Genomic DNA, 22,688 nt, shown 5'->3' on the forward strand with positions numbered 1-22,688 from the left:
TTGTGGTTATGCACAGACATATCCATTCTGGAAATCATTAAAATTAAGACTCTGGGTGTTTATCACATGTAAACTTGCCTTCAATAGCTTTGGTGATGAGCTGGAGAGGTGGCTCGGTGGTTAAGAGCACGTGTTGCCCTTGCAGAGGTCCTGAGTTCAGTTCCCACCACAACCATCCACGAACTCCAGTTCCAGGGAATCTAATGCCCTCTCCTGACCTCTGCAGCACCAGGCACACGATGCACACATGTACATGCAGGCAAAAGAGTCACACACTTTTTAAAAGTAAATCTTTTAAAAATTAAAAAAAATTGTTGAGTTTTATTGATGCTTGTAGCTCTCTGTGTGTCACCTGTTGTCCTGTATACATTGATAAAATATGCTGACAATGTACAGGAGAAAGGGTTTTCTAGTTTTAATTTCAGGTAATCGTCCATCATAGCAGGGAGTTCATGGCTACAGACCTTAAAGCAACTAGTCACATCACAGCAGCAGCTCAGAGAGAGCAGATGGGGCACGACCACTGTCAGCTCCCTATGGTCCAGGACCCAGAGCCACGGAGTGGTACCACTGCATGAGCTGAGGGCTCACATTGTTTATGTGGAAGAGATGGCCCCTCCCTGAGATGCTTCCCAAGTGATTCTAGGTTGTGTTAAGCTGACAGTTAAACCAGCCATCATAACTGGAGGCAGTGTTGAGAATCACTGGATTTGGAGTCCATGGGGCCCTTTCCCTAGCCCTAGCCCCTGATTATGAGATTCATATATGTAGCAGGGTTGATTTCAGTGTGGAGCCATGAGCCACTAGAGCACAGAGCACAAGGGCCTGGATAGCTTCAAAGCCCTCAACTGTTGTCCCTGATTTTCCTATCCACCAGGTAGCCCTGCTGCGAGCCCAACTGGCCTTGGAGCGAAAGCAGAGGCAGGACTACATCGCACGATCCGTGCAGACCAGCCGTGAGCTAGCAGGCCTGCATCACAGCCTGTCTCACTCCCTCCTCACCGTGGCCCAGGCCCCTGAGGCCACTGTTCTGGAGGCCGAGACGAAAAAGCTGGATGAGTCTCTGAATCAGAGTCTGACATCCCCAGCGCCATTCCTACATCCCAGTCTGGACACTACTCAAAATACCCACAGGTAGTAGCCATAGGCAGGGCAGGACACAAGCCAGGTGGTACATCAGACGACTGCAGAGGGTCACAGCCCCCGACCCAGCTACAGATTTGCCAAAGGCAAGATTTAGCTGTTACCCAACCTGAGATACCCAGCCAGCCGACAGTCCCAGGAAGAAAACAAGAACCTTCCAGGCTGGAGAAGAGTCCAGTTCACATGGGAGCGAGCCAAGTCACATTTCCTTGCTAACCTACTGTTACCCAAGAAGTGCCTTGCCCTGACTACAGGGCATCTGTTGTCTTTCTACCCGATGAAGCAGCCATGATCTACACTAAGCCTGAAGACCCAACAACATGTGGGTATTCCGTCCTGGGCAGGAGCAGCCTGAATGTATGGAATAAGGGAGCGTCCCCGGCCACTTGTCTTCGGTGTCTCCCTTCCCTTCCTTCCCTTCAACAGTAAATCCTAGGTCTTTGCATTAGTCCTTGGCTGCTGTCTCTGCTTATGTGGATGGGTGGAAGCAGGGCATCAAGGGAACTCAGGAAGACTTACTGATTTTTATATGGTGGCATGAACGTACTACACGGTATGTTGACTAACTGGGAAGCTACATAAGAAAATTTCCTCTGGGTAGTGGTGGTGCACACCTTTAATCTAGCAGAGTGGCAGAGGCAGGATTTCTGAGTTTGAGGCCAGCCTAGGTCTACAGTGAGTTCCAGGAAAGCCAAGATTACACAGAGAAACCCTGTCTTGAAAAACCAAGAAAAAAAAGAAAAGGAAAAGGAATGCCCAGGCCAACCTGAAGTGTGACTGATAAGAACCATGCAATAGGTCTGGTGATTTGCCTGAGCAAGTAAAGGCACTTCCTGCAAAGCCTGACAGCCTGAGTTCTATCCCCTAGTCCCACAGATAGGTGAGTAAGTTGCCCTCTGACCTCCACACATGTGCAATAGCACATCCATGCCAATACACGTGCATGTACACTGTAAACAAAACAAGTACCAAATAACACACTAATGAGTTAGAGACAGTGTGAGGATGAACAGAAGGACCATGAGTTACCCACTGACCTTTGGGGATGGGGAAGTTGAGAGTGCTGCTAAGCTCACTGGTGGGGAACTGGTCTATTGTAGCAAAGGTTGGGGCCAAGGTTACAGGCTGGATTGTGGCAGGCCTCAAGCTCTAACCTTGACGCTAAGCAGCCATCTGCTGAAGGATATTTGATCACACGGTGAGCCCTGAGATTGTGGTGTTTACTGGGGAAAAAACCTGTTTCCAGTTGTGGTACGGCTCAGCCCTTAGCACCCACCTTTAATCCCTTCTGCTGGGATAAAGACATTCCCGTAGTACTTACCTTTAGTCAAACAGTGAAGACGAAGCTAGTTTGTAGAAGGAAGCACCCATGTTTGAAAGTACTGTTTAGTTGAGTGTCAGACAAAATGACGAATCTCAGAAAGATTTGACAGAATAGGATATGCCCAACTCATGGGAAAAGAGAAAGTGGCGATGCAGAGAGAGAGGGAGGGAGGGAGGAGGCCGTCGTACTGAGTTTCATAGATAGGTTGAAGAGAGAACAAGCTAGACTAGACATAGGTAAAGACAGAGCCAGATTAGAACATATTGCTAGAGATAGTTTATGGCCAGGCAGAGCAATTTAGGAGAAGCCTGTTTGAATCAGTGTGGAGAGGAGTTGAACCAGAACAGCTGGCTGAGTTGACCAGCCAGCCAGAGTTCAGAAAGAATTAGAAAAGGTGAACTTATTCAACAGTAAGTCTCAGAAGCTGAAAACATTCTAGGCCTAGATTAGATTGTACAGAGGCTGGGAGCTTCCAGGACTGGGCCTAGGTTAGCAGACAGGCAGTAAGCCTCGGAGACAATTAATACAGAGTAACAGGTACTACAGAGCACCAAACTTTCTTTGCCGAAAGTCAAAGCCTTGATTTGAGAAATCCATCTGGCTTTGTTCCCCATAACATATAGTTGTCTGCCCGATTATTCTTATGTCCCTTGCTGAGCACATCAACTGGAAGTGACTGGCCCCCAAGTCCAACCATGTATCAAGCCAATCAGCAGACTGTCACTTACAGAAAAGGCCTAGTGGATATAGACTAGAGCTCCCAGGCCTGAGACCATTATTGGTGACTTCCTCAAAGCCTAAGAGCAGTTCCTTCAGTGTAGGGGATAGAACCCCAGGTGTCAGTGATGCTACCTAGGAATTCTGCCACCAAGCCATGTCACCAGCCCCCCAAACAGTATGGTTCCCAGTGCTCTGTGCTTGATCTGAGCATGCTATGCTCATTCTTGCTACTCTTGAACTTTGTGGTTTTGACAATTAAGTTCTTCACACACACAAGTATGTGTATATATATTGCAGATATTAGAATTCCAGTTTCATCTTTTCATGCCATTTTTTTAAAGATTTATTTATTTATTATACATAAGTACACTGTAGCTGTCTTCAGACACACCAGAAGAGAACATCAGATCACATTACAGATGGTTGTGAGCCACCATGTGGTTGCTGGAATTTGAACTCAGGACCTTTGGAAGAGCAGTCAGTGCCCTTAACCACTGAGCCATCTCTCCAGCCCGCCATTTTTTTTCTGGTTCCCTGTACTGGAGCCCCCTCTGAAAACAATGACACTAACTTAATGAGGTTGGCCATGCTATTCAGTGGAACTGAACAAATGCATTTGATTGGTGTACTTAATAGGAGGAACAAAAATGATGCAAAGACAGCTACATAACCAAAGCACCCCCCCAAAAAAAAGGGTGACACTCACAAATGCTGCAAACTTGTTGCTCACTGTACAACTTGTGGCCAGCTGCACAAGTTGTAGAGTCTTTTCAAGGCAATTCAGTTGGTCTGCTTCCTGCCAGGCAGCTGGGCTTGTCTGGGAGTGACTCTGTAGGCCTCATAGTTTATGTGTACTAATAGAGTGAAGAGTCTAGTGAATTTACTCAGTTTCTGGAACTTCCTGAAGCTTTTGATTTGTTACTCGGGAATCTTCCCTGTAAGAGAGAATTTTTGCCTCCCCTTAGAACCTTCTAGGTCTTAAGAAGATTTCTTCCAAAATGAAAGGTTTTTGTCTTGTAGGAAAATGCTATATAATACTGGGCACACCTGTAATGCCAGTCCTCAGAAGGCTGAAACAGGAACAGCATGAGTTCAAGGTCAGCCTGGAGCTACATTGTAAAGTTCTGCCCCCCAAAAACAAACAGATGATAACTAGATAAATAGATGGATGGATGAATGGATAGATAGAAAGATGGATGGGGGAGAGACTGTCCCTGAGACCTGACACTTCCTCCCAGATATTATGTTTGCAGAGAGTAGCAGACCAAGATTTTATTCAGAAGCAGGCTGATGTCACACCATTTTATCTTTACCCATGAATGTCTTCACAGTTACATGGCTGTTGTGATAGCAAAAATCCAGCATTCAGTTCGTTGTCACTTGTGAATGGTGGCCCTGTCTGCCCATCTTAGCTGACAAGCAACTTCATGTGGACAGATCTTTCTGAGGGCCTTTGTTCTATCACTCTGTTAGTAATAGAACTTCTTTCTTTGATGTTCTGATCCAATTCCAGAGAGGGCGGCCTAGCATATGAGCGAGGATGTGCATGTCAGCAGGCTGAATCCTGTCCCTTAGCCCAAGTTCCCTCTTTCATCATCTAGTGACAGGCTGTTTCTAGAGCTGGAAGAGAACAGAGCTCCACTTCCCTAGGGAAGACAGACTCAGTGTGATAAACACTTTCAGACTTACCCTGGACCTCAAAAAGAGCATCAACCTAGCTGATCCCTGTTATGCCCTGGGTGGGGGGGGGGGGGGGAGGAGAGAAGAGAGAGCGGCTAGAGAGATGCTCATTGGTTAGGAGCTTTTGTCACTCCTGCAGAGAACCTGTGTTTGGTTCTCTACACCACGTGATGGCTCAGAACCATTGTAATTCCATATTCAAGGGATCCAGCCCCTCTTCTGACCTCTGAGGCAACACACATAAACATGATGCACATGCACACATGCAGGCATAAACACAAAGGGCAGGAGGAAGGCAGGGAGCAGAGTGCAGACACACGACTTTGGCCTCTGTGCTGAAGATGTCGACTATGCAGTGAGTCCATGCTGACCGTGCAGACCAGAATCACAGGACTCACGCAGGTTACCCACTCACCCTGGCTACCCAGCCCATGTTATAGGTGTACCTGGGCTAGCCTGAGTTCTTACCCAGAGCAGAACAGAGCCACATCCTTCTTACCTCATCTTTACTATCTTGTACCTCTAGGGAATCAGACGTCTTCCAAAATCTACGAAAGAATTGGAGATGGTGAAACTCTAGAAAGCTCCTGAGACCTGAGAAAATCCCTCAGGTGCCCTCAGCGAGGCAGCCATACTCCTCAGAATCCCTCCCATCTCCCCAGGGAAAGCTCCCTGTCCCCCCATGCTGAGACTGTCTAGCACAGCTCCATTACCTCGTCACTTGGGGTACCAGATCTGCAAGCTGCAGTAACCAGTGCTGCCCCCAGGAACCCTGGTGACTGGCATTCCTGGGACAGATGAAGGGTCCTGTGATTTGGTTCCTCATCCCTGCCTCGGAGCTGTGTCTGGAGGCCTGATTCATCCTGGGAACCAAGGCAGAAACTGAACTTGAGACAAGCCTGACCTGGACCCTACTGTCTTCCTGGTACCCACCTGAAAGCCATGTAGAATAATTGGTTGATATTGCTGAGGCCAGAATTCCCCAACATGGCACAGGACACACAGTGGAAATCAAAATGGTGCAGGAGGGGATTGGGAGTCACTTCTGATGGCTTCGTCCACACTGTCTCATGCTCACTCACTGAGTTCACGCCCTGGTAACAGCACAGAGACGAGGTGGGAGTTCTGGCACCAGCCTTAGTTCTGGGAAACAGGAGGAGAGATCAGGGGGCCAAGGTTGGGAAGGGGAGAGGCTCATAGAGCAGCCAAGAGAAAGGGTTTGGGCCAGAGGATGGGAGATGCACTGAGCTTGGGGAGTGAAACCAATAGCACAGGGTCAGGTGCTAACCACTGACCAACCACCAGAGAGCTTTTGTCCTCAAGTCCCCCATGGTCTTCTGGTAACATGCTTCTCCAGCTGTGTGGTGGCAGGTGGAGCAGTTGGGGGTTTTTGAATGGCAGCCACACTCCCCAAATTTGAAGCACAACCAGTAACATTGGTGTGGTACCACGTATGTCCATTCCTGCTGGGGTCCCAGTTCATGTGTCAGATCCAGGCAGGGAGGCATCAGCCACAAGACAAGCCCCAAGACGACGACCCAGCAGTGTTCCATGTCTGCCCAGACGATGGCTCATGTGGTAGGCAACAGACTGGCTTCTCCACCTGAAAGAACACAGGCTGAGGCCACAGACAGCATGAACATCCCCTTATGCTGGACTCCACAGCACCCCGGCCTTCCCTCCTGTCCATTCCCTCACCCCCAGGGAGGATCCTGACTGAGCCTGGTGAAGGTGTTAGCACGGACACAGCACAGGTTTTGTCCTGAGGTTCTCCCTGCAGAAGGAAAGACTGGCTGTCAGCTCCACTCATTATATCAGAGTCCACATTTGAACACTGTCCTGTCCCCTGCAGGGGACAGTCACCAGGCTCTTTAGTGCTGAAAGTGAGAGCGCAGGAGTACACAGTGTCTTCGTCTCTCTTGAATTAGGTGACTGAGATTGCTGACCTGAACCTGAGTTTTCCCCCACAAGCCAGGCCTTCCGAGATGGTTCTGTCAGACACCATCCCCCACAGCCATGGTCTCACTGTGAGCCTCCAGAATTCTTACTCTCTCCTTTAGAGAGCCCCTAATATATACACATACTGTGGTATCAAAACCATCTCCCTGACAAAGGAAGCAACTAGAGAAAGCTTTCTAAGTTGTATCACATTTACATATTTAGAGTGTCTGTCATATGTGTGTAGGTATACACGTCATGGTTCGTGTGTGTGGCGGTCGTAGAACCGTGTGGTTCTAGGAATTGTCTGACTCTGTCACCGAGTTACCTCACTAACCCTGCGGAGCGTTTTCATTTGCTCCAAACAGCCAGATAAAAACAAAAGCGAGAAACCCTAACAACTCTCCCTTTAAAACCACTAGGCTAAACCTGATTTCCACTAGAATGTAGTTATTTTTCACATGAGTAATGAAACAAGACCCAGATTTGATACGTATGTGTAAATACATATAAAACAGAAACAGATGGGCGGTGGTGGCACATGCCTTAATTCCAGCACTTGGGAGGCAGAGGCAGGTGGATCCCATAATTTCAAGGCCAGTCTGATCTACAGAACAAGTTCCAGAACAGCCAGGGTTACACATAGAAATCCTGTCTTGGTAAAAAACAAAAACAAAACCGTGTAATTCATCTTGAGACAAGAATGATAAGTTCATCTCTATTTACTAAAACCAGTTTCCAGCCTGACATGGTGGTGTGCCCTTTAACCCCAGCACTTGGGAGACAGCAGCTAGATCCCTGTGAATGTGAGACCAGTCCGGCTACCAGTTCCAGGCCAGCCAGAGCTACTCCCAGATCCCAGGAATGATAATTAACTTAAGAGCAGTTACGAGGGTCAGTACTTGGTTGTACAAGCCCTTGCCACACGGGCTGATGACGTGGATTTGATCCTGCAGCTTGAAGACATCTGTCTTGACCTGTCAAGGTCTGCCGCTTGTTTACATTCCTCTGCACGAAGGTTCCGGGGAGCTGGTGGCCGCCGTTCTGGTGCTGGGACACCATTGCGGATCAGCTACCAGGCTCCCCATACAGAACTCCCACAAAAGCTGGGAAGTATGGATGTGTTGCCTGTATGCATACATGTGCACCATGTGCACGCAGTGCCCATAAAGGCCAGAAGAGGGTTCAGATTCTGGAGTTACTGATGATTGAGGGCCACCATGTGGGTTCTGGGGGACTGATCCTTGGGTCCTGTGAAAGAGCAGCCAAACTCTTAACTATTGAGTCATCTCTCAAGCCCCTGTAGCCATCTTTTTGAAATGCAGGCTCTAGTGATCAATAGTTCTAAGGTCAAATACTTTTAAGTTCTAAGGTTTTAAGGCCAAATAGTTTTTAATACAAAACCTCGGGCTTGAGAGCGGTTAAGACCACTGACTGCTCTTCCAGAGATCCTGAGTTCAAGTCCCAGCAATCACATGGTGGCTCACAACCATCTGTAATGAGATCCGATGCCCTCTTCTGGTGTGTCTGAAGACAGCTACAGTGTACTTATATATACTAAATAAATCTTTAAAAAAAAAAGAAAAAGGAAAGAAATGGCTGTTGAATACTCAGACATAACCCCCACCAAGGTTCAGGGAACATTTCCAGAGATGGGGTGATGCAGGGGGAGCGGTGTGGAATTCTGGATTCCAGGCACAACCTGTGTTTGCACTACTGAACTCATAGCAGCTGAGGTTATCTGCCCCAAATCTCCATGAGCAGGGCCAGTCAGCACCTGAGGGTTTCTACACAAATAATGGTTGATTGGAGAAGCAGAGAAATTTCTGTAAGTGGTGAGTCACATGAGCGCACGCACACACACGAAAGACGAACATAGAACGAAAGTGAAAGGGGTTAATGGGAGAAGAAGGGGGCAGAAGGAGGGTAACTAACTGGGCCTGTGTGTATGTGTGATGAAATGCATTATGAATACGTATGAAGGGGTTGGGGATTTAGCTCAGTGGTAGAGCACTTGCCTAGCAAGCGCAAGGCCCTGGGTTCGGTCCCCAGCTCCGGAAAAAAAAAAAAAAGATTTAAAAAAAAAATGAATACGTATGAAGATGTCATAAACCCATTATGTGGGTAATAGCATATCCTAATAAAAGCATTTAAGGTCTTAGTGTGGTGGCCCATGCCTTTAATCTCAGCTCCTGAGAGGGAGAGGCAAACAGATCTCTGTGAATTCAAGGCCAGCCCAAGCTATATAGTGAGACCCTGTCTAAAATAAAGTACAAAATAAAATCTTAAAAATTCTTTAAGCTGAAGAGAAAACATTCAATATTATGGGTATATAGTCATTCAACAGCAGAAACTAGATTCCTAAAGTGGATTTATTACCTAAAGCAAGATTTCTCCATCAATACCTCAGGGCTGGGGAAAGAGCTCAGCATGGTTAGGTACTTGCTGCTATCTCAGAGGACCCTGGTTCAGTTCCCAGCACACACACTTGGTGACTCACAACTGCCCATAAGTCCAGATTTAGGGGATCCAATGCCCTGCACTATCACCTGGTACATATAAATGCATGTAGATAAACATACATAAACATAAATATTAAATCTTCAAGACAAAAGCCTACCATGAGATGCTAACAGGCTGAGGCAGGAGTCTAGGAGTTCCCAGTCAGCCAGGGCAGCATAAAGAGACTATCTCAAAACAAAATCATTGAGCATTTTGTTTTTGTTACCACAGCTATCTTAAGCCATCTAGAGCCAGTGGGTTACAGCAGAAAGCAAATAAGGGTTTGCTGAATCTCTACAGCCTTGGCCTGGAGGGGTGGAGTCAGCGAACCGTGCAAGTTTTATTGACCCACACTGGGATTAGCACAGGGAAGCTTTTTGAGTTAAAAACCCAGGGTACCTTGAAGTCCAGAACTGGGTTCCACTATTGATCAGTTTGAGCTTGAAAAAAATTAAAATTAATCCCCACTCTTTTAAAAACGATTTATAGAATATATTTACATATTTGTGAGTGTGGCTATGGGCATACTATGGCACTCATATGGAGGTCAGAGGTCATTTTGCAAGAATCAGTTTTCTTCCACCATAAAGGTCCGGGGTATAGAACTCAAAATCGGCAGCAAGTGCCTTCATCTGCTGAGCCAACTCACCAGCCAGTTAATACCCACTTCCCCCTGCAGAGATTCTCATGCCTTAACCCCATTGGAAGCACCTCAGAGTCACTTTTGGATTTTCTGATGAGGGAACCAATTATTTACTTGGAACGGATTCCTTTTTTTTTTTTTTTCTTTTTTCTTTTTTTCTTATGTAGTTTTTCGAGACAGGGTTTCTTTGTGTAACAGCCCTGGATGTCTTGGAAACTCTTTGTAACCCAGGCTGAACTCGAACTCACAGACTTGCATTTGAGTGCTGAGATTAAAGCTGTGTGCCCAACCCGGTTTGGAGCCAATTCTAATCAATGCTGTGACCCTACGTCAGGGTCATATTGGAAGCGCTGTCCAAAGAGATCCAAAGGTCCGAGGAGAAGCGCTTACCACAGGTGCTGTCACTCCGCACTCAAGCACCGCCCTCTGTGCTCCCGGCCCACCCCCTTTGGAGCACCGCCCAATCTGCGCCAGGGGGCGTGACAATGTTCGCAGGCTTGATAGCCTTTGAGAAGGCAAGTGAGGGGTGGAGCCCCACTTACGCACTGCTACGCCTGCGCAAGACAGCGAGGGGCGTGACCCCGACTTCGGGCCGGAAGCGGGAGGCTGGAGGGGCGGGCCGGCTGGTGTCCCCTTTCCGGCCGGTCCCCATGGAGGCGCTGGGGAAGCTGAAGCAGTTCGATGCCTACCCTAAGACTCTGGAGGACTTCCGGGTCAAGACCTGCGGGGGCGCCACGGGTAGGTCTCGGCATGGGCAGGGTTGCAAGGAGGGAGCTGTCCTCGCTTTTGGCCCGGGCTCCCGGACTCTCCCTGGCCTGTTAGGGGCTGAGGGGTGGGATGCAGGCCATGCCAAATCTCGCTCTCGCTCCGCAGTGACCATCGTGAGTGGCCTTCTCATGCTCCTGCTGTTCCTGTCTGAGTTGCAGTATTATCTCACCACCGAGGTGAGGGGCGTGGCCTGGAACGTGGGCGGGGCTTGACGTTCTAAGGGTAGGACCCTTAAAGGTGGGAGAGGGGAGGAGAGGAGTAGGGCTAATCTGACTGAGGTAGTCACGCTCTAGGTGCATCCTGAGCTCTACGTGGACAAGTCTCGGGGGGATAAACTGAAGATCAACATCGATGTTCTTTTCCCACACATGCCTTGTGCCTGTGAGTACCTGATTGTGAGTGGGAGTTGAACCCCTGGATGTACACCTCTGGCCTTAGATCCTGTAGTAGTTGCTAGGTCATCCTCATTCCCCAATCCAGTTCTTCCTCGAGATACATCTTTCCCATCACAGCTCTGCTCTCCAGGGCCCTGGAGTCATAGTTAGCTTACCTCTGTTAACAGACTTGAGCATCGATGCCATGGATGTGGCCGGGGAGCAGCAGCTGGATGTGGAGCACAACCTGTTCAAGAAACGACTGGACAAGGATGGCATCCCCGTGAGCTCAGAGGCTGAACGGCATGGTAACCAAGGGAGGAGGGGACAGGCCTCCAACCCTAGAGCTGGACATTCTTGCCCTGCCTTCCAGAAGCGGGCTGTTGCAGGCCCAGTGACACATCAGACAGAAGTCAGGTGGCTTGCCTAGGGTTCTACAGCTTGACTAAAAGTCAAGAGTCAGTTGAATCCATGCTTCATGGAGTAGAAGACCTTAGGGGCTGGAGAGGTGGCTCAGTGGGTAAGAGCAAAATGCTTTACTTGGTTACATTTCTCAAGCTTGAGCATGGGTCTTCCTTAGGAAAAAGCTGTTAGGTGTTCACTTGCTCAACTCATTGGCTAGAGCACTTTTCCCCACTGCAGTGCAGAAGAGTTTAAGTTCTCAAGGAGAATTGCCTGGGTTCGGATCTGGCATTGTTGGCGGTTTAAGAGCATTAGCTATAAACTGGTGGTAAGCAGTAGCAACCCATGCGTAAGCTGAAGGGTTGGATGCAGGGCAGACAGATGTCAGCTCACGGTGCTTTGACTTTGCGATGGTTTGAAAGCATGCCCGGCCCACCGTCCAGGTCTTCGCTTTCAGTAGAGGTATCAGTAGATTATTAGAGATCCCCAGTCCTTCGTTAGGAAAGAGTCACAGCAGATGGCCCTGCCCAGCGGTCTCTCGGCTAAGTATCCCGAGCACATTTAAGGCAGTGTACATTAAGCTCTAATGTTCCGTATCTTAGGTGTATTAAGTGCGTTCTAAAGTATCAGAACATGATATTTTACCAACAGTAGCCTCATCCCGAGTTGAGGATCAGTAATACATGGTCAGTGACATAACCCATATGTAACCTTTATAAAAGACCTGGTATGGAGTGCTACTCACTTGCGATTCCTATCCCATAGTTGCAGTCTGTTACCCTCAGCCCATCTCACTACGTGGCTCTGGCTGACCTAGAACCCACTCTGTAGACCAGGCATGGGACTCACAAATCCTCCTACCTCTGTCTCTCCAGTGCTGGGACGGAGGGCGTGTGCCACGACTCCAGCTCAGACCCAGTTTCAGGGTCTTCTGGGGATGAGATCAGACAACTTGGAGTTACCTGTACCAGCTGATACTTAGTATTTACGCTGTTTTCTAATTAATACTGAGTCTATGTGAAGGGCTTAACATCTGACTGTCATAGTTGTACAGATATTAGCTTCGGTTTTTCCCAGGGACTCATGTGGGAGGGAGGGAGCTGTGGCTGTGGATGTCCCTGTGTCTGCTTCATGATGAACTTTTGCCTCTGCCCTGCCCTTAGAGCTTGGGAAAGTCGAGGTGACAGTGTTTGACCCAGACTCCCTGGACCCCAATCGCTGTGAGAGCTGCTATGGTGCGGAATCAGAAGATATCAAGTGAGCCATGCCCTCGGGCACAAAGCGGGGTTTCACCAGGCTCTGTGGTTAGCCAGCCTCAGCCTTGTCCAGACTGTTGCATGGGGAGTTAGACCTGAGAGTTTTATCATTAATGATCCCGATGCAAGCAATGACAGTAAGCGGGCCCACTGACAGCTGCATCCCTGTGGGTAAGGTGGAATGGCTCTTGCTCTTCTGTCTAGAGAGTCATCCAGTCCTGTCTTCAGTCCGAGTCACATCACTTATCTATGTATTAATAAAGGATGATAATGACACCCTTCTTGCCAAAGTCACATAAGGATCAAGTGTATGTTGCATGTAAAGCCCTGACGTACAAGGCCAAAGCGACATTAGTAAGCCTCCAGTTTGTGCTAACCACTGTGTGATTTCCCAGCCCCAGCCTCAGCCCTTGAGAGACTGATGCAACAGGTCTAGAGAGATCTACTCTTAGAAAGAAGAGGGAGAAATTATAATAATGCTACACGTAGCGTAAAATTCGCCATTATATGTGCTTTTATGTGTACAGTTAATTGGCATTAAGGACATATACTACCTTCTGCAGTGGGCAGAATAGGTTCGGTGTTACTCCCCAGGGCACTGTGGCTGGGCTCTCAGCCCTTCGTGCCTTCCCGACAGGTGCTGTAACAGTTGTGAAGATGTGCGGGAAGCGTATCGCCGCCGAGGCTGGGCCTTCAAGAACCCAGACACTATTGAGCAGTGTCGACGGGAGGGCTTCAGCCAGAAGATGCAGGAGCAGAAGAACGAGGGCTGCCAGGTGTACGGCTTCTTGGAGGTCAACAAGGTACCAGGAGGGATGGAGGTGAGACAGCTGGGCGAGCCCTGCAGTGGGTGTGGAGAATGAGAAGAAATGTCTCCCCCAGGTGGCTGGGAACTTCCACTTTGCCCCTGGGAAGAGCTTCCAGCAGTCCCATGTGCACGGTGAGTGATCAGGGTCAGCCGGGGGCGCTTAGCTCTGGGATCCCCTCGAAGGTTGGTGTGTCCTTTCTTAGACCAGTATTCTTTTAACTTGGAGCCAGAGTAGGAGAGCAGTTGAGCACAGTCGTAAAGAGTATAGGACAGGGATATGGCTCGGTCAGTCGTGCATGAAGGCGTTGATCCCGTCTGTGTGGTGTAGGAGTTAGGGTTATTGCACAGAGCCTGGTTTAAGTGCTGCTTTGTTGAGTGCTAACCATCCCTCCCCAGCCCAAAGTCAGGTGCTGTGTCTGTGAAGCTTTGGGCGAGCAAAGCTGGATTGAAACTCAGATTTGGGCCTTAGCTGTGTTTATGTATTCATTCACTAGGCATTAGTAATCACCTACTGAGCGCCATGTGTTTGTTAGTCTAGATATGAAGATGCGCAGTCAGTAAAGTCCCTGCACTCGGGATGTTCAGACAGACAGCTGGGGTGGTCCACACCTCTATAATCCCGGCACTTGGAAGGTAGAGAGAGGATCAGTTCGAGGTCATCCTCACGTAGCACGTTTGAGACTAGCCATAGCTACATGAGACCCTGCCTCAACACCCTACACACGCACACGCACACACACATGCACACACACACACTCGCATGCACGCACATACAAAAGAAAAAGAAATAGGCAGATAAGTACATGATATATCCTCTATTGTTAAGTAATGTGAACCAAGCCAAAGACCAGCATGGTCTACAGGTTATGGTTAGCCATAACCCTGGCTCTAAATAAATAGATAACAGTACAACAATGTAGACCAAAGCCAGGCAGGATAAAGATGGTAGGGGATACTGTCACTGTTTTAGTTAAGGTGGTTAGGGAAAGGCTATGGGATTACATTATGCAAAGACCTGAGCAAAGTGGGGTGGCCGGCAGTGTTGATGCCTAGACAGTGTAGCAGGTGAAGGCAGTGACTATAGATGCTGAGGGCCTGTCTGTGCTTGGCACATCCCAGTGACGGTAAGACAGGGTGTCTGGAACACAGAAGAGCATGGTTGACCACAAGCTGAGGGAAGACAGCTACACAGGGCAGCTGGGCCCAGGCTTCTGTGCTGTGTGAGAAGCCGACTTCACCTTGCCAATAAGGTCAAGCATGATGGCTCAAACCTTTGACCCAACACTCAGAAGGCAGAAGGAGGGTCTCCATGAGTTCTAGACCAGCCAGTGCTGCATAGTGAGGCCCCCACCAAAAAAGTACCTGATGGTGTGTAGAAGGCTGGAGGAGGGCAGGGCAGTGTGTAAGAGTGCAGTGAAGGAGGTCGCAGTGACCAGCAGAGATGGTGGAGCATGGATCAGAGTGTTGGTGGAGAAGCGGTGGGTTCTGGGTACATTAAATGTAGAACTGAGAAGACACTGATGAATGTGACAGAGAAGCCAAAGAAGTTCAGGACAGCTGCAGAGTTTATGCCTGAGTAATGGGAAGGTCAGAAGACCTAAGGAGGGTCGGCTGGGAGGTTGTTTATAGGTGTGGGTATAGAATTCAGCTTCTGACACCTTCAGACCAATAGGATTTCCATTTCCTGGGTTCTGTGGTTACCAAGTGTTTACCAGGTGTTGGGAGGAGAAACTGCCCGGAGATACAGATGTTGAACCGCCCACACATTAGAGCTGCAGCTGAAGTCGGAGAAGAGGGGAACTCAGAGGGCTCAGTGCCTGCAGGCCTCAAGCATTAGAGGAGGCCAAGGATGGCTGGTGAGCCAGGGGAGCGGAGGATGCAATGTTAGGGGCATCGGTGGCCCTGACAGAACATGGCTCTCACCAGGCCATGTGGGAGCGTGTTCTAAGATTGTGTTAAGGGTACAGGTCTTTGAAATTGAAGCCGTGGACAGATGTCATCAGTGCCATTGTCCAAGTTTAGATGATGTTGGAGGGCGAGACCGAGAAGGAAGGAAGGAGTGTCCAGGGACTGGTGCACAGACCTCAGAAGGCTCATGTGCAGGGTTGTGCGTGTGCAGGGCTGGGGGAAGTCACTGTAACACAGCAAAAGTGAGGCTGACAGTGTGGCAGGCAGGTCCAGAGAAGAAAGTCTAGTGCCTAAACATGACGACAGACCAGCTGTGGCAGGCAAGAAGGCACATGCAGGGTCGCCTCTAGCTGCCGCTCTGGTGCAGGAAGCAAGGTCGTTAGCTAAAGGCTGAGGAGAAGGGGATGGAAGTGGTAGAGGCTTGAGAGAGGCCACAGTGGGCACCTCTGGTTTCTGGGACGGTGGATAGGATCTGTGGAGAACACCACAGGATCCTCTAGGGTTTGGGGATGCTCCATGCTGCCCAGATGGGAGTCAAGAGTTCATGAAGAGGCGATCACAGAGGGGGACCATGGAAAGAAGTGAGCACTTGGGATTGGTAGGACTGGTAGCTACTGAGGAAACTGAGGCAACAGACTGCTGTAGGCCTTCTGTGTGGTGGAAGAGGATGTTGGATTTGGGGTACTAGTGGGCAGGAAGGAACAGGAGGAAGTTAGCAGGCTAGTGGCCAGAGCATGGGGTACTTGTGGTTAAAACTAAAAGGGGTGTAGCTACTGCTAATGTCAGATTAGGGAATGACCAACAGCTGGAGGTATGGGTTGGGAGAGAAGAACAGGGAGGGGGCTGCCAAGGAAATGTGAGGACAGGATGTTGGACGACTCCTGTACGTGACAGGAGCTGTGACTCAGCTGTCACCAAGGATGGAGAGTTCTGGGGGTGCCTAGAAGTATTTTGTGATTACACAAGTAGGGGTGCTTTGAGCTGCACCAGAGCTGAGGACTGAGAGTAGATCAGGGAACAGTGATCTGATAGTGGCAGTAAGGAGCTAGAATGGTTTCTGTCTTGACCAAAGCAGGGATACATATGGGAGACCGACCACATTGTAATTGAGGGGATAGCTAGAGCTGGTGCCTGGGTGACACGGAAGAGTGAAGGGCTTAGGTAGAGGCTGAAGACAGGAGTCTTTCTTCCTGGTGGGGTGTGGACGTGGAGTTAGGATACACTAGGTGGCTGCCAGGTAAGAGGAGTGCAGGGAATGGTCAGGGCCTGCACTGCTCTCAGTGACTAAGGTGAGCGTGTATGGGGTCCTGTCCTGTACAGTAGCCCTCTAGGTCTTTCAGGTGGTCTGTGCCTGCACTGGGGGAAAGGCAGGGGAAGCAGGTAAGGGGCCTAGGGGACCCTACAGAGCTCTGGGGTCCTGCATCCCTTTACTCTTGAGGAGTAAAATAGACTTGCTGAGACTATAGGAAGATACCCTGTCACTGTATAAAACTCGTCTCGAGGCGTCACAGACACTCAGGAGGTGGGGCTGGCATCACAGTGGCATGTCTGCACCTCCTCTTAGGTCCACCCTCAGAGTCATGAACTCCAGGGAACTCACTCTGAGTACAGCGATGCTCACACGAGAGCTCCAGTGCCTGTGGCCAGAGCTCCTCAGCGTATTTTTAAATCCTTGTTGATCGCAGGGCGAATGATACGGGGTGGTATAAGATCTTGTAAGTTGACCAGGTATTGCCTCTCTTAGATCCTCCTGGCCCTTAGGACAGCCCTCTGCACTTCATCTGGGTCATGCAGCTGGGAGAGGGTTTTAGGGCTCAGGGTCTTTGGTTCTTCTTAGACTGGCTATTTTTTTCTGCTTATGCTGTCTTCTGTGCCTCTTTGGTTCCGGAAGAGGCCTTTTAGCTGGGGCTAGACCCTTGGGCTGAAGCAGGAGTGTCAGTCCTCCCTCCTGCCATGGATCATGGATCTTGCTCCATAGATCTCACTGTGAAGCTCTGAATCTCTGTTCTCTTCCTCCTCTCTCCTTCCCCCATGCTGCAGTCCACGCTGTGGAGAGTAAGTGGCCCCGCCCCCAGGGAGGCCAAGCCCCACTTCTGAGGCAGCCTGCCCTCCTGAGATGGGGAAGGTTTGGATGGGTCTGGGATGTGTCTTTGAGGTGGGGTTCCTCACAGCAGGGCAGTTGGGATTAGAAGACGGGATGAAATTGTTGCTTCAAGATCCCCTTGAGATCCCTTTGGGGAATTTTGAAGGCAGCATCACCAGAGTCTCTGCCCCACCCCCACCCACCCATCCCTGCTGGGGTCCAGTGATTTGCCATTAACTCTAGTTAGTGATCAACCAGTCAGTAGATTTTGTTTCCTGAGCTAAAAGCCCCGCCTGGAGTCAGTTGCCTAGAGTTCCTCTGTCAGGGAAGAAAGATATGTGTTCTTGCCCACCCCAGTGTGACGATATGACCTCTCACCCAGGTCCAGGGCAGGCCCTGGCCAGCTGTCCTTAAGCAGGGCCAGAGGTGTCAGGGCGAGGGTCACTATGGGTCCGAGAAGAGCTGGGTGCATCATACCCCACAGGGGAGGAGGACAGCCTGAGAAGAGATTCAAGAGCAGCCTGGAGCCTGGTCCTGCCGACCTAACGACACTTTCTCTTCTCTCCTAGTTCATGACTTACAGAGCTTTGGCCTTGACAATGTACGTACCAGGTGGGAACCATGGAGGTTGGGTGGCGTGGAGACTGGGCTACTCATGTCTGGCATGGGGAGCAGAGAAAACTCTCTCCATTGTTCGGCTGGTGCTCCAGACTCAGGGCAGAGACAGGGTTGTGGAGTGCATCCTTGAGAAGGAACCTCAGAGCAAAGCCAGGAGGGAGTGTGACATTTCCAGGAAGCCCCCAGGTGGGTGTAGATGGCCACAGCTGACAGTTGGCAGGGCCAGAGCACATGGGGCTTGGCAGCCACTCTGAGGATTCCACTCTTTGCTTTTAGAGACGAGGGCATGACGTGGTCAGATTTGTATTTCTAGGCATCCCTCAAAAAGCTGGCAACTAGGGGCTTCTGCTTAGGCCTTCATCCCTTGAGGGGGTCCAGGCAGGGCCAGTGTGTACTGTGCACTCCATGACTCTTTGAAGGTGTACCTTATCCCTGGAGCCCCAGGAACCTGTGGACTGAGAAGGGAGTCCCTAATGAAAACAGGAGATGGCTTGGTACAACCACTCCTTCCATTAAAGCCTCTCCCACACAGGGGTCTTCCCTTCATCCCTCCCTTTCTGGCTTGCCCTGACAGACTCAGGCGCCCTCTGCTACTCTGGGTAGTTTGGGCGGTTGGGTTGTGCACTGTCCGGCCTCAGCCACCGATATCGCTTGCAGATCAACATGACCCACTACATCAAGCACTTGTCATTCGGGGAGGACTATCCCGGCATTGTGAACCCCCTGGACCACACCAACGTCACTGCACCGCAAGGTACCATCCTGGGAGGTAGCCCCTTCTCCCATCAAAACCCTGCCTGGCACCCATGCCTGTGCTTGCCTCTCCACACAGCCTCCATGATGTTCCAGTACTTTGTGAAGGTGGTGCCTACAGTGTACATGAAAGTGGACGGGGAGGTGAGTTAGGAACACCCCGTGGTCTTCCTGCTTCCCACACTGCCTCCAGACATCCCTCGGGTGCTCAGTGACTCCCATTGTCCATTCTGGGCGGGGTTAGCCAGGCCAAGCATCCCTTGGACTTGTTCTGGTCTGGAGCAGCCAGTCTGTGGAGTGCTTTAACAGGGCTGAGGGGCAAGGAAGAAAGTCCCAGACGTACGGTGCCACTGCAAGGATTTTTTTTCTCACTCCTGGACCTCTAGCAAAAGTAGATGGAGCTAGGGCAGGTCAGCTGTCAGGTGCTGACTAGTAGGGCTAGCTGGCAGGGGTCCACAGGAGCTCTTACAGTGCTAGTTACCAACATGGGATCCTCATCTGTCCCCTCATATAGTCACAGCCTCATAAAGGGCAGGGCTCAGAACACCCCAAGCCAGGTTCTGAGCCTCACTCTGCCCTTGGGGCTCTTCCTACCGCAGGTGCTGAGGACAAACCAGTTCTCTGTGACCAGGCACGAGAAGGTTGCCAATGGCCTACTGGGTGATCAGGGCCTGCCGGGGGTCTTTGTGCTGTATGAGCTCTCACCAATGATGGTGAAGCTGACAGAGAAACACAGGTGAGGGTATGGAGTGGCAGTAGTCAAGGCTCAGGGCCTATGAGAGCGGGTGCCTGCCGGGCCTGCCATTGCCAACGAGAGCAGGTGCCTGCTGAGCCCTCTGGTTGCCTCTGCAGGTCCTTCACGCACTTCCTGACGGGTGTGTGTGCCATCATTGGAGGCATGTTTACAGGTAAGAGATCCCAGGGCACTTCTGCGGGGAACGGGTCCCCAGGCTCCCTGTGCTGCAGATTGGAGGGCATGCACAGACCAGGCAGGTGCCCACTGCTCAGTGGCATCCTCAGCAGGGCCCAGGCTTTGGTTGGGGAAGAGGAATGCCTTAAGGACCAAGGAAAATGCCAGCTGGCCAGTTAGGTGACACCAAGGGTCCCCAGGGGCCACTGCTAGTCACCATCTCTCTCTCAGTGGCTGGACTCATTGACTCACTCATCTACCACTCGGCTCGGGCCATCCAGAAGAAAATTGATCTGGGGAAGACAACCTAGTTCTCTTCCTTCCCGTCGTCGTCGTCCGTCCACCCTCTCTTCCCCTGTGATTTTATCCTCCAGCCTGTCACCTACCCATCCTCCTCTTGTCCTCAGTCAGCCCAGCCCAGGGTGATAAATATGAATTGTGATAGGAATTATTGGTCTCAGTGTGATTCTTGGGATCTGGCTGGGACCTAGGAACGCCCCCCCCCTTGGTCACATATCGAAATCCCTCGTGACTGACAGGCCAGGGTCAGCCCTGTGGGAGTCCCATGTGCACCCCTATTTAGTGTGGCTTTACTTACACCAGACTGGTACCTGCTTCACAGCCATGTCCATAGTCCTCTGCTGTGAACAGATAGAACTTTCTAGGGTAAATATCTCGGAGCCACCACAGCTGGTGGATAGATGACTTCAGTGCCTCTCTCACAGAGCTCTGGGCCCAGGGTAGAATTGGTCACTTCTGCCCTGACAGACAGCTAAAGCAGAGGCTGCTTCCCATAGCCTGGCCTCAGTGCTGTCGTTCTCACTGCCAGGCCCCATCATGTCTCTGCATAGAGAACACATAGACCTTTGCCGACTCCTGAATGGAAGCAAAGCTGAAAACGCAAGGGGGAGGAAGCCTGTGGCATGTTAGAGCCCAGCCAGCACAGACCACAGCTCCTCACCACAACCCTCATCTGTGTGTGGAGAATCAGGGCCCAGAGGCCTCAGTCCACACCCTGGAGCCAGGGCAGCAGCCAGGTGATCAGAGCCTAAGACCATGGCAGGGAAGCCAAGTGCAGTGGTGACAGCAAGATCACTGGATGGCACTATGCCTGAGGTCCAGGTGATGGCCACCTGAGAGCCATGTCCAGTGTCCCCACAAGTCAGTGGTGATGACTCTCTCCCTTGTTAGCCTGGGGTCCGTCTGGTGATGGGCCCATCCTTGGCTTCTGTGGTTTGGTCTGCCCCATACTCTTAGGAAACTCACACTCTCGGGCTTGGTGAAAGCTAACGAAGCAAAGTGCTTAGACGTCACAGAGGGCAGAGCCATGAGCAGATGGAGGAGGGGCCCAGTCACTGGCAGGGACTGAAAGGCTGACAAGTGCGTGCGTGCGTGCGTGCGTGCGTGTGTGTGTGCATGTGTGTGTGTGTGTGTGTGTGTGTGTGTGTTTGTGCATGCATGCAGATGAAGGAGGGACCCAGCCACTGGCAGGGACTGAAAGACTGACAGGGGTACGTGTGTGTGTTTGTGTGTGCATGCGTGTGTGTTTGTGCGTGTGTGTGTGTGTGTGTGTGTGTGTGTGTGTGTGTGTGTTTGTGCATGCGCACATGCGCAGATAACGTAGTCCATTTGGACTTTGCAGCTTATTCTTTCCCTGGAGGGCAGTCCTCCATCCCCAGCCTCTGGTGCTGCCTGGGAGCATTTATCTGCACCACCTATAAAAAACAGCCCATAGCCTCTGAGAAAGTTTATTGAACCCAAGGACTGAACCCTTCCAGGTCGCATTGGTAGGAGGGACTTCCAGAGCAGGTTTGAAAAACCCTGAGGTGTGTCCCTGGTCACTTGAATTAGTGTTTGTTGATGGGGCTGAAGATGACCTCGCTGATCTGTCCAGGGATGGTGTAGAAGACAAGGAGCAGGAAGATGGTGATTAGCGCCAGCAGCAGCAGCACCACCAGGATCCGCCAGTACCGGCGCAAGATGAAGAAGACAAAAGTCTTGAGGGGGTTCACAAACCAGTTGAAGGAGGTTTTGGGGCGACTGTTGGGGAAGGGTGGAGTCACAGTGAGCAGGAAGCCCCTGCCAGTGAACGCCCCCTCCCTAAGCTCAGGCGACTTACTTGGGCTTCTCCAGAGGCTCTGGCTCCTTTCGCCCCTTCCCAACCGGCCGCTTCTCTGCCTCCTCTACAGTTAGCAGTTCAAACTCCGCCTCAACCTTCCCCTAGAAAGAAATGGGGCAGTCAGTGGACAGGCCAGCCTGAGGCAGGCCTTGGTCATTATGCGCTACGCACTGTGAGGATGTAGACGTTGCCCCCTGTGTCTGTGAACTCCAGGTCCTCCGGCCGACCCTTCCTCCTCTTCCTCTTCCTTTTCTTGCCAGCCTGAGCCTCTCTGGCCTCCCGCTCCACATCTTCCATGTCCTTCGTCTTCACCACGGGCCACCAGCCCCGCAACCGCCGGCAGCGAAACAGATTGCACCTCGGCCCTGCCCCATCAAGGGCTAGTCGAACAGTACAGTGCTCAGGGTCCCGGGCCCCCCTCACCATGTCTGGTAGCTGCAGCTCCAGGGACCCTGTGAGAGCAGAACTCAGGAGGTTAGGGCCAGGAGTTGAAGAGGCAGCACCCAGGGTTGCAAAGACCCTAGAGGGAAGACAGTGGTCAGGCCATAGCTATAGAGGTCTAGAATCAGACTGCCTGTCAAAGGTTACAGAGGGAGTGATTTCAGGACCGTCTGTGGGTCTGAAGCAGAGCCTTGGTGAAAAAGAGGTTACTAATCATACTCCCTGAACACTGTGATTAGGTTTAAGCCCCAGGTCTGAAATCAACAGGATCCAAAGTTGAGTTAGCGTTTGAACCAAG

At 50.7% G+C, this 22,688-nt stretch overlaps 4 protein-coding genes across 28 annotated transcripts in view; 2 read left to right on the plus strand and 2 right to left on the minus strand.

Moving 5' to 3' along the window:
- Cep250 (centrosomal protein 250) overlaps nt 1–1,591 on the plus strand; it is a 45,044-nt gene extending 43,453 nt beyond the window's left edge. For all 5 annotated transcript variants that reach the window (XR_015683002.1, NM_001427194.1, XM_087652321.1 and 2 more), the window contains 1 exon segment: nt 878–1,591. Coding sequence is in view for 4 of the 5 variants with exons in the window: in NM_001427194.1 (NP_001414123.1) it covers nt 878–1,138 (261 nt within the window). In the remaining variant the exon portion in view is untranslated.
- Nucleotides 1,592–3,515: 1,924 nt separating this feature from the next.
- C3h20orf173 (similar to human chromosome 20 open reading frame 173) lies at nt 3,516–10,515 on the minus strand. 16 transcript variants are annotated; one of them, XM_087646046.1, is made up of 7 exons: nt 10,341–10,380; nt 6,566–6,641; nt 6,316–6,470; nt 5,801–5,961; nt 5,581–5,730; nt 5,367–5,415; nt 3,516–4,122 (listed from the first exon to the last, which is right to left on the minus strand). In XM_087646046.1, the coding sequence occupies exons 3-7, from the start codon at nt 6,418–6,420 to the stop codon at nt 4,072–4,074; spliced, it is 516 nt and encodes a 171-aa protein (XP_087502172.1). In that variant the 5' UTR covers nt 6,421–6,470; nt 6,566–6,641; nt 10,341–10,380; the 3' UTR covers nt 3,516–4,071. The 16 variants fall into 16 exon arrangements, with proteins under 16 accessions (XP_087502172.1, XP_087502186.1, XP_087502175.1 ...); XM_087646060.1 differs by having other exon boundaries at nt 3,516–4,710; nt 5,801–6,010; XM_087646049.1 differs by having other exon boundaries at nt 3,516–4,833; nt 5,801–6,010.
- Nucleotides 10,516–10,575: 60 nt separating this feature from the next.
- Nucleotides 10,576–20,278, plus strand: Ergic3 (ERGIC and golgi 3). Of its 2 annotated transcripts, NM_001430229.1 has the most exons (14): nt 10,576–10,688; nt 10,824–10,894; nt 11,012–11,099; nt 11,281–11,400; nt 12,658–12,751; nt 13,388–13,553; nt 13,633–13,690; nt 17,507–17,521; nt 18,119–18,150; nt 18,825–18,921; nt 19,000–19,064; nt 19,520–19,656; nt 19,773–19,828; nt 20,062–20,278. In NM_001430229.1, the coding sequence occupies exons 1-14, from the start codon at nt 10,601–10,603 to the stop codon at nt 20,139–20,141; spliced, it is 1,167 nt and encodes a 388-aa protein (NP_001417158.1). In that variant the 5' UTR covers nt 10,576–10,600; the 3' UTR covers nt 20,142–20,278. The 2 variants fall into 2 exon arrangements, with proteins under 2 accessions (NP_001417158.1, NP_001100003.1); NM_001106533.2 differs by lacking the exon at nt 17,507–17,521.
- Nucleotides 20,279–21,562: 1,284 nt separating this feature from the next.
- The window catches only part of Fer1l4 (fer-1-like family member 4), a 35,824-nt gene continuing 34,698 nt past the window's right edge, over nt 21,563–22,688 (minus strand). For 4 of the 5 annotated variants that reach the window (XR_015682781.1, XM_087651094.1, XM_087651093.1 and 1 more), the window contains 3 exon segments: nt 22,121–22,401; nt 21,950–22,050; nt 21,563–21,870 (listed from right to left, as the gene is read on the minus strand). Coding sequence is in view for 3 of the 5 variants with exons in the window: in XM_087651094.1 (XP_087507220.1) it covers nt 21,678–21,870; nt 21,950–22,050; nt 22,121–22,401 (575 nt within the window). In the remaining 2 variants the exon portion in view is untranslated. 5 annotated transcript variants of the gene reach the window in all.

Source organism: Rattus norvegicus, chromosome 3, assembly GCF_021556685.1.
Source record: "Rattus norvegicus strain SHRSP/BbbUtx chromosome 3, alternate assembly SHRSP_T2T, whole genome shotgun sequence".
NCBI classification, from domain to species: domain Eukaryota; kingdom Metazoa; phylum Chordata; class Mammalia; order Rodentia; family Muridae; genus Rattus; species Rattus norvegicus.

Bases quoted from the DNA above. Each gene is read 5' to 3' on its own strand.
- C3h20orf173 (NM_001447373.1), bottom strand. From the start codon at position 6,420: ATGGAACACTGCTGGGTCGTCGTCTTGGGGCTTGTCTTGTGGCTGATG. The intron at 5,416-5,580 runs GTAATGGAGCTG...ATTCTTTCGTAG, and splicing joins CTGGTACCCCAAGTGACGAG to ATTTTGGAAGACGTCTGATT. The intron at 4,834-5,366 runs GTAAGAAGGATG...TGTCTTCCCTAG, and splicing joins TACAAGATAGTAAAGATGAG to GGAAGTGGAGCTCTGTTCTC.
- Ergic3 (NM_001430229.1), top strand. From the start codon at position 10,601: ATGGAGGCGCTGGGGAAGCTGAAGCAGTTCGATGCCTACCCTAAGACT. The intron at 11,100-11,280 runs GTGAGTACCTGA...CTCTGTTAACAG, and splicing joins CCCACACATGCCTTGTGCCT to ACTTGAGCATCGATGCCATG. The intron at 19,065-19,519 runs GTGAGTTAGGAA...TTCCTACCGCAG, and splicing joins ACATGAAAGTGGACGGGGAG to GTGCTGAGGACAAACCAGTT.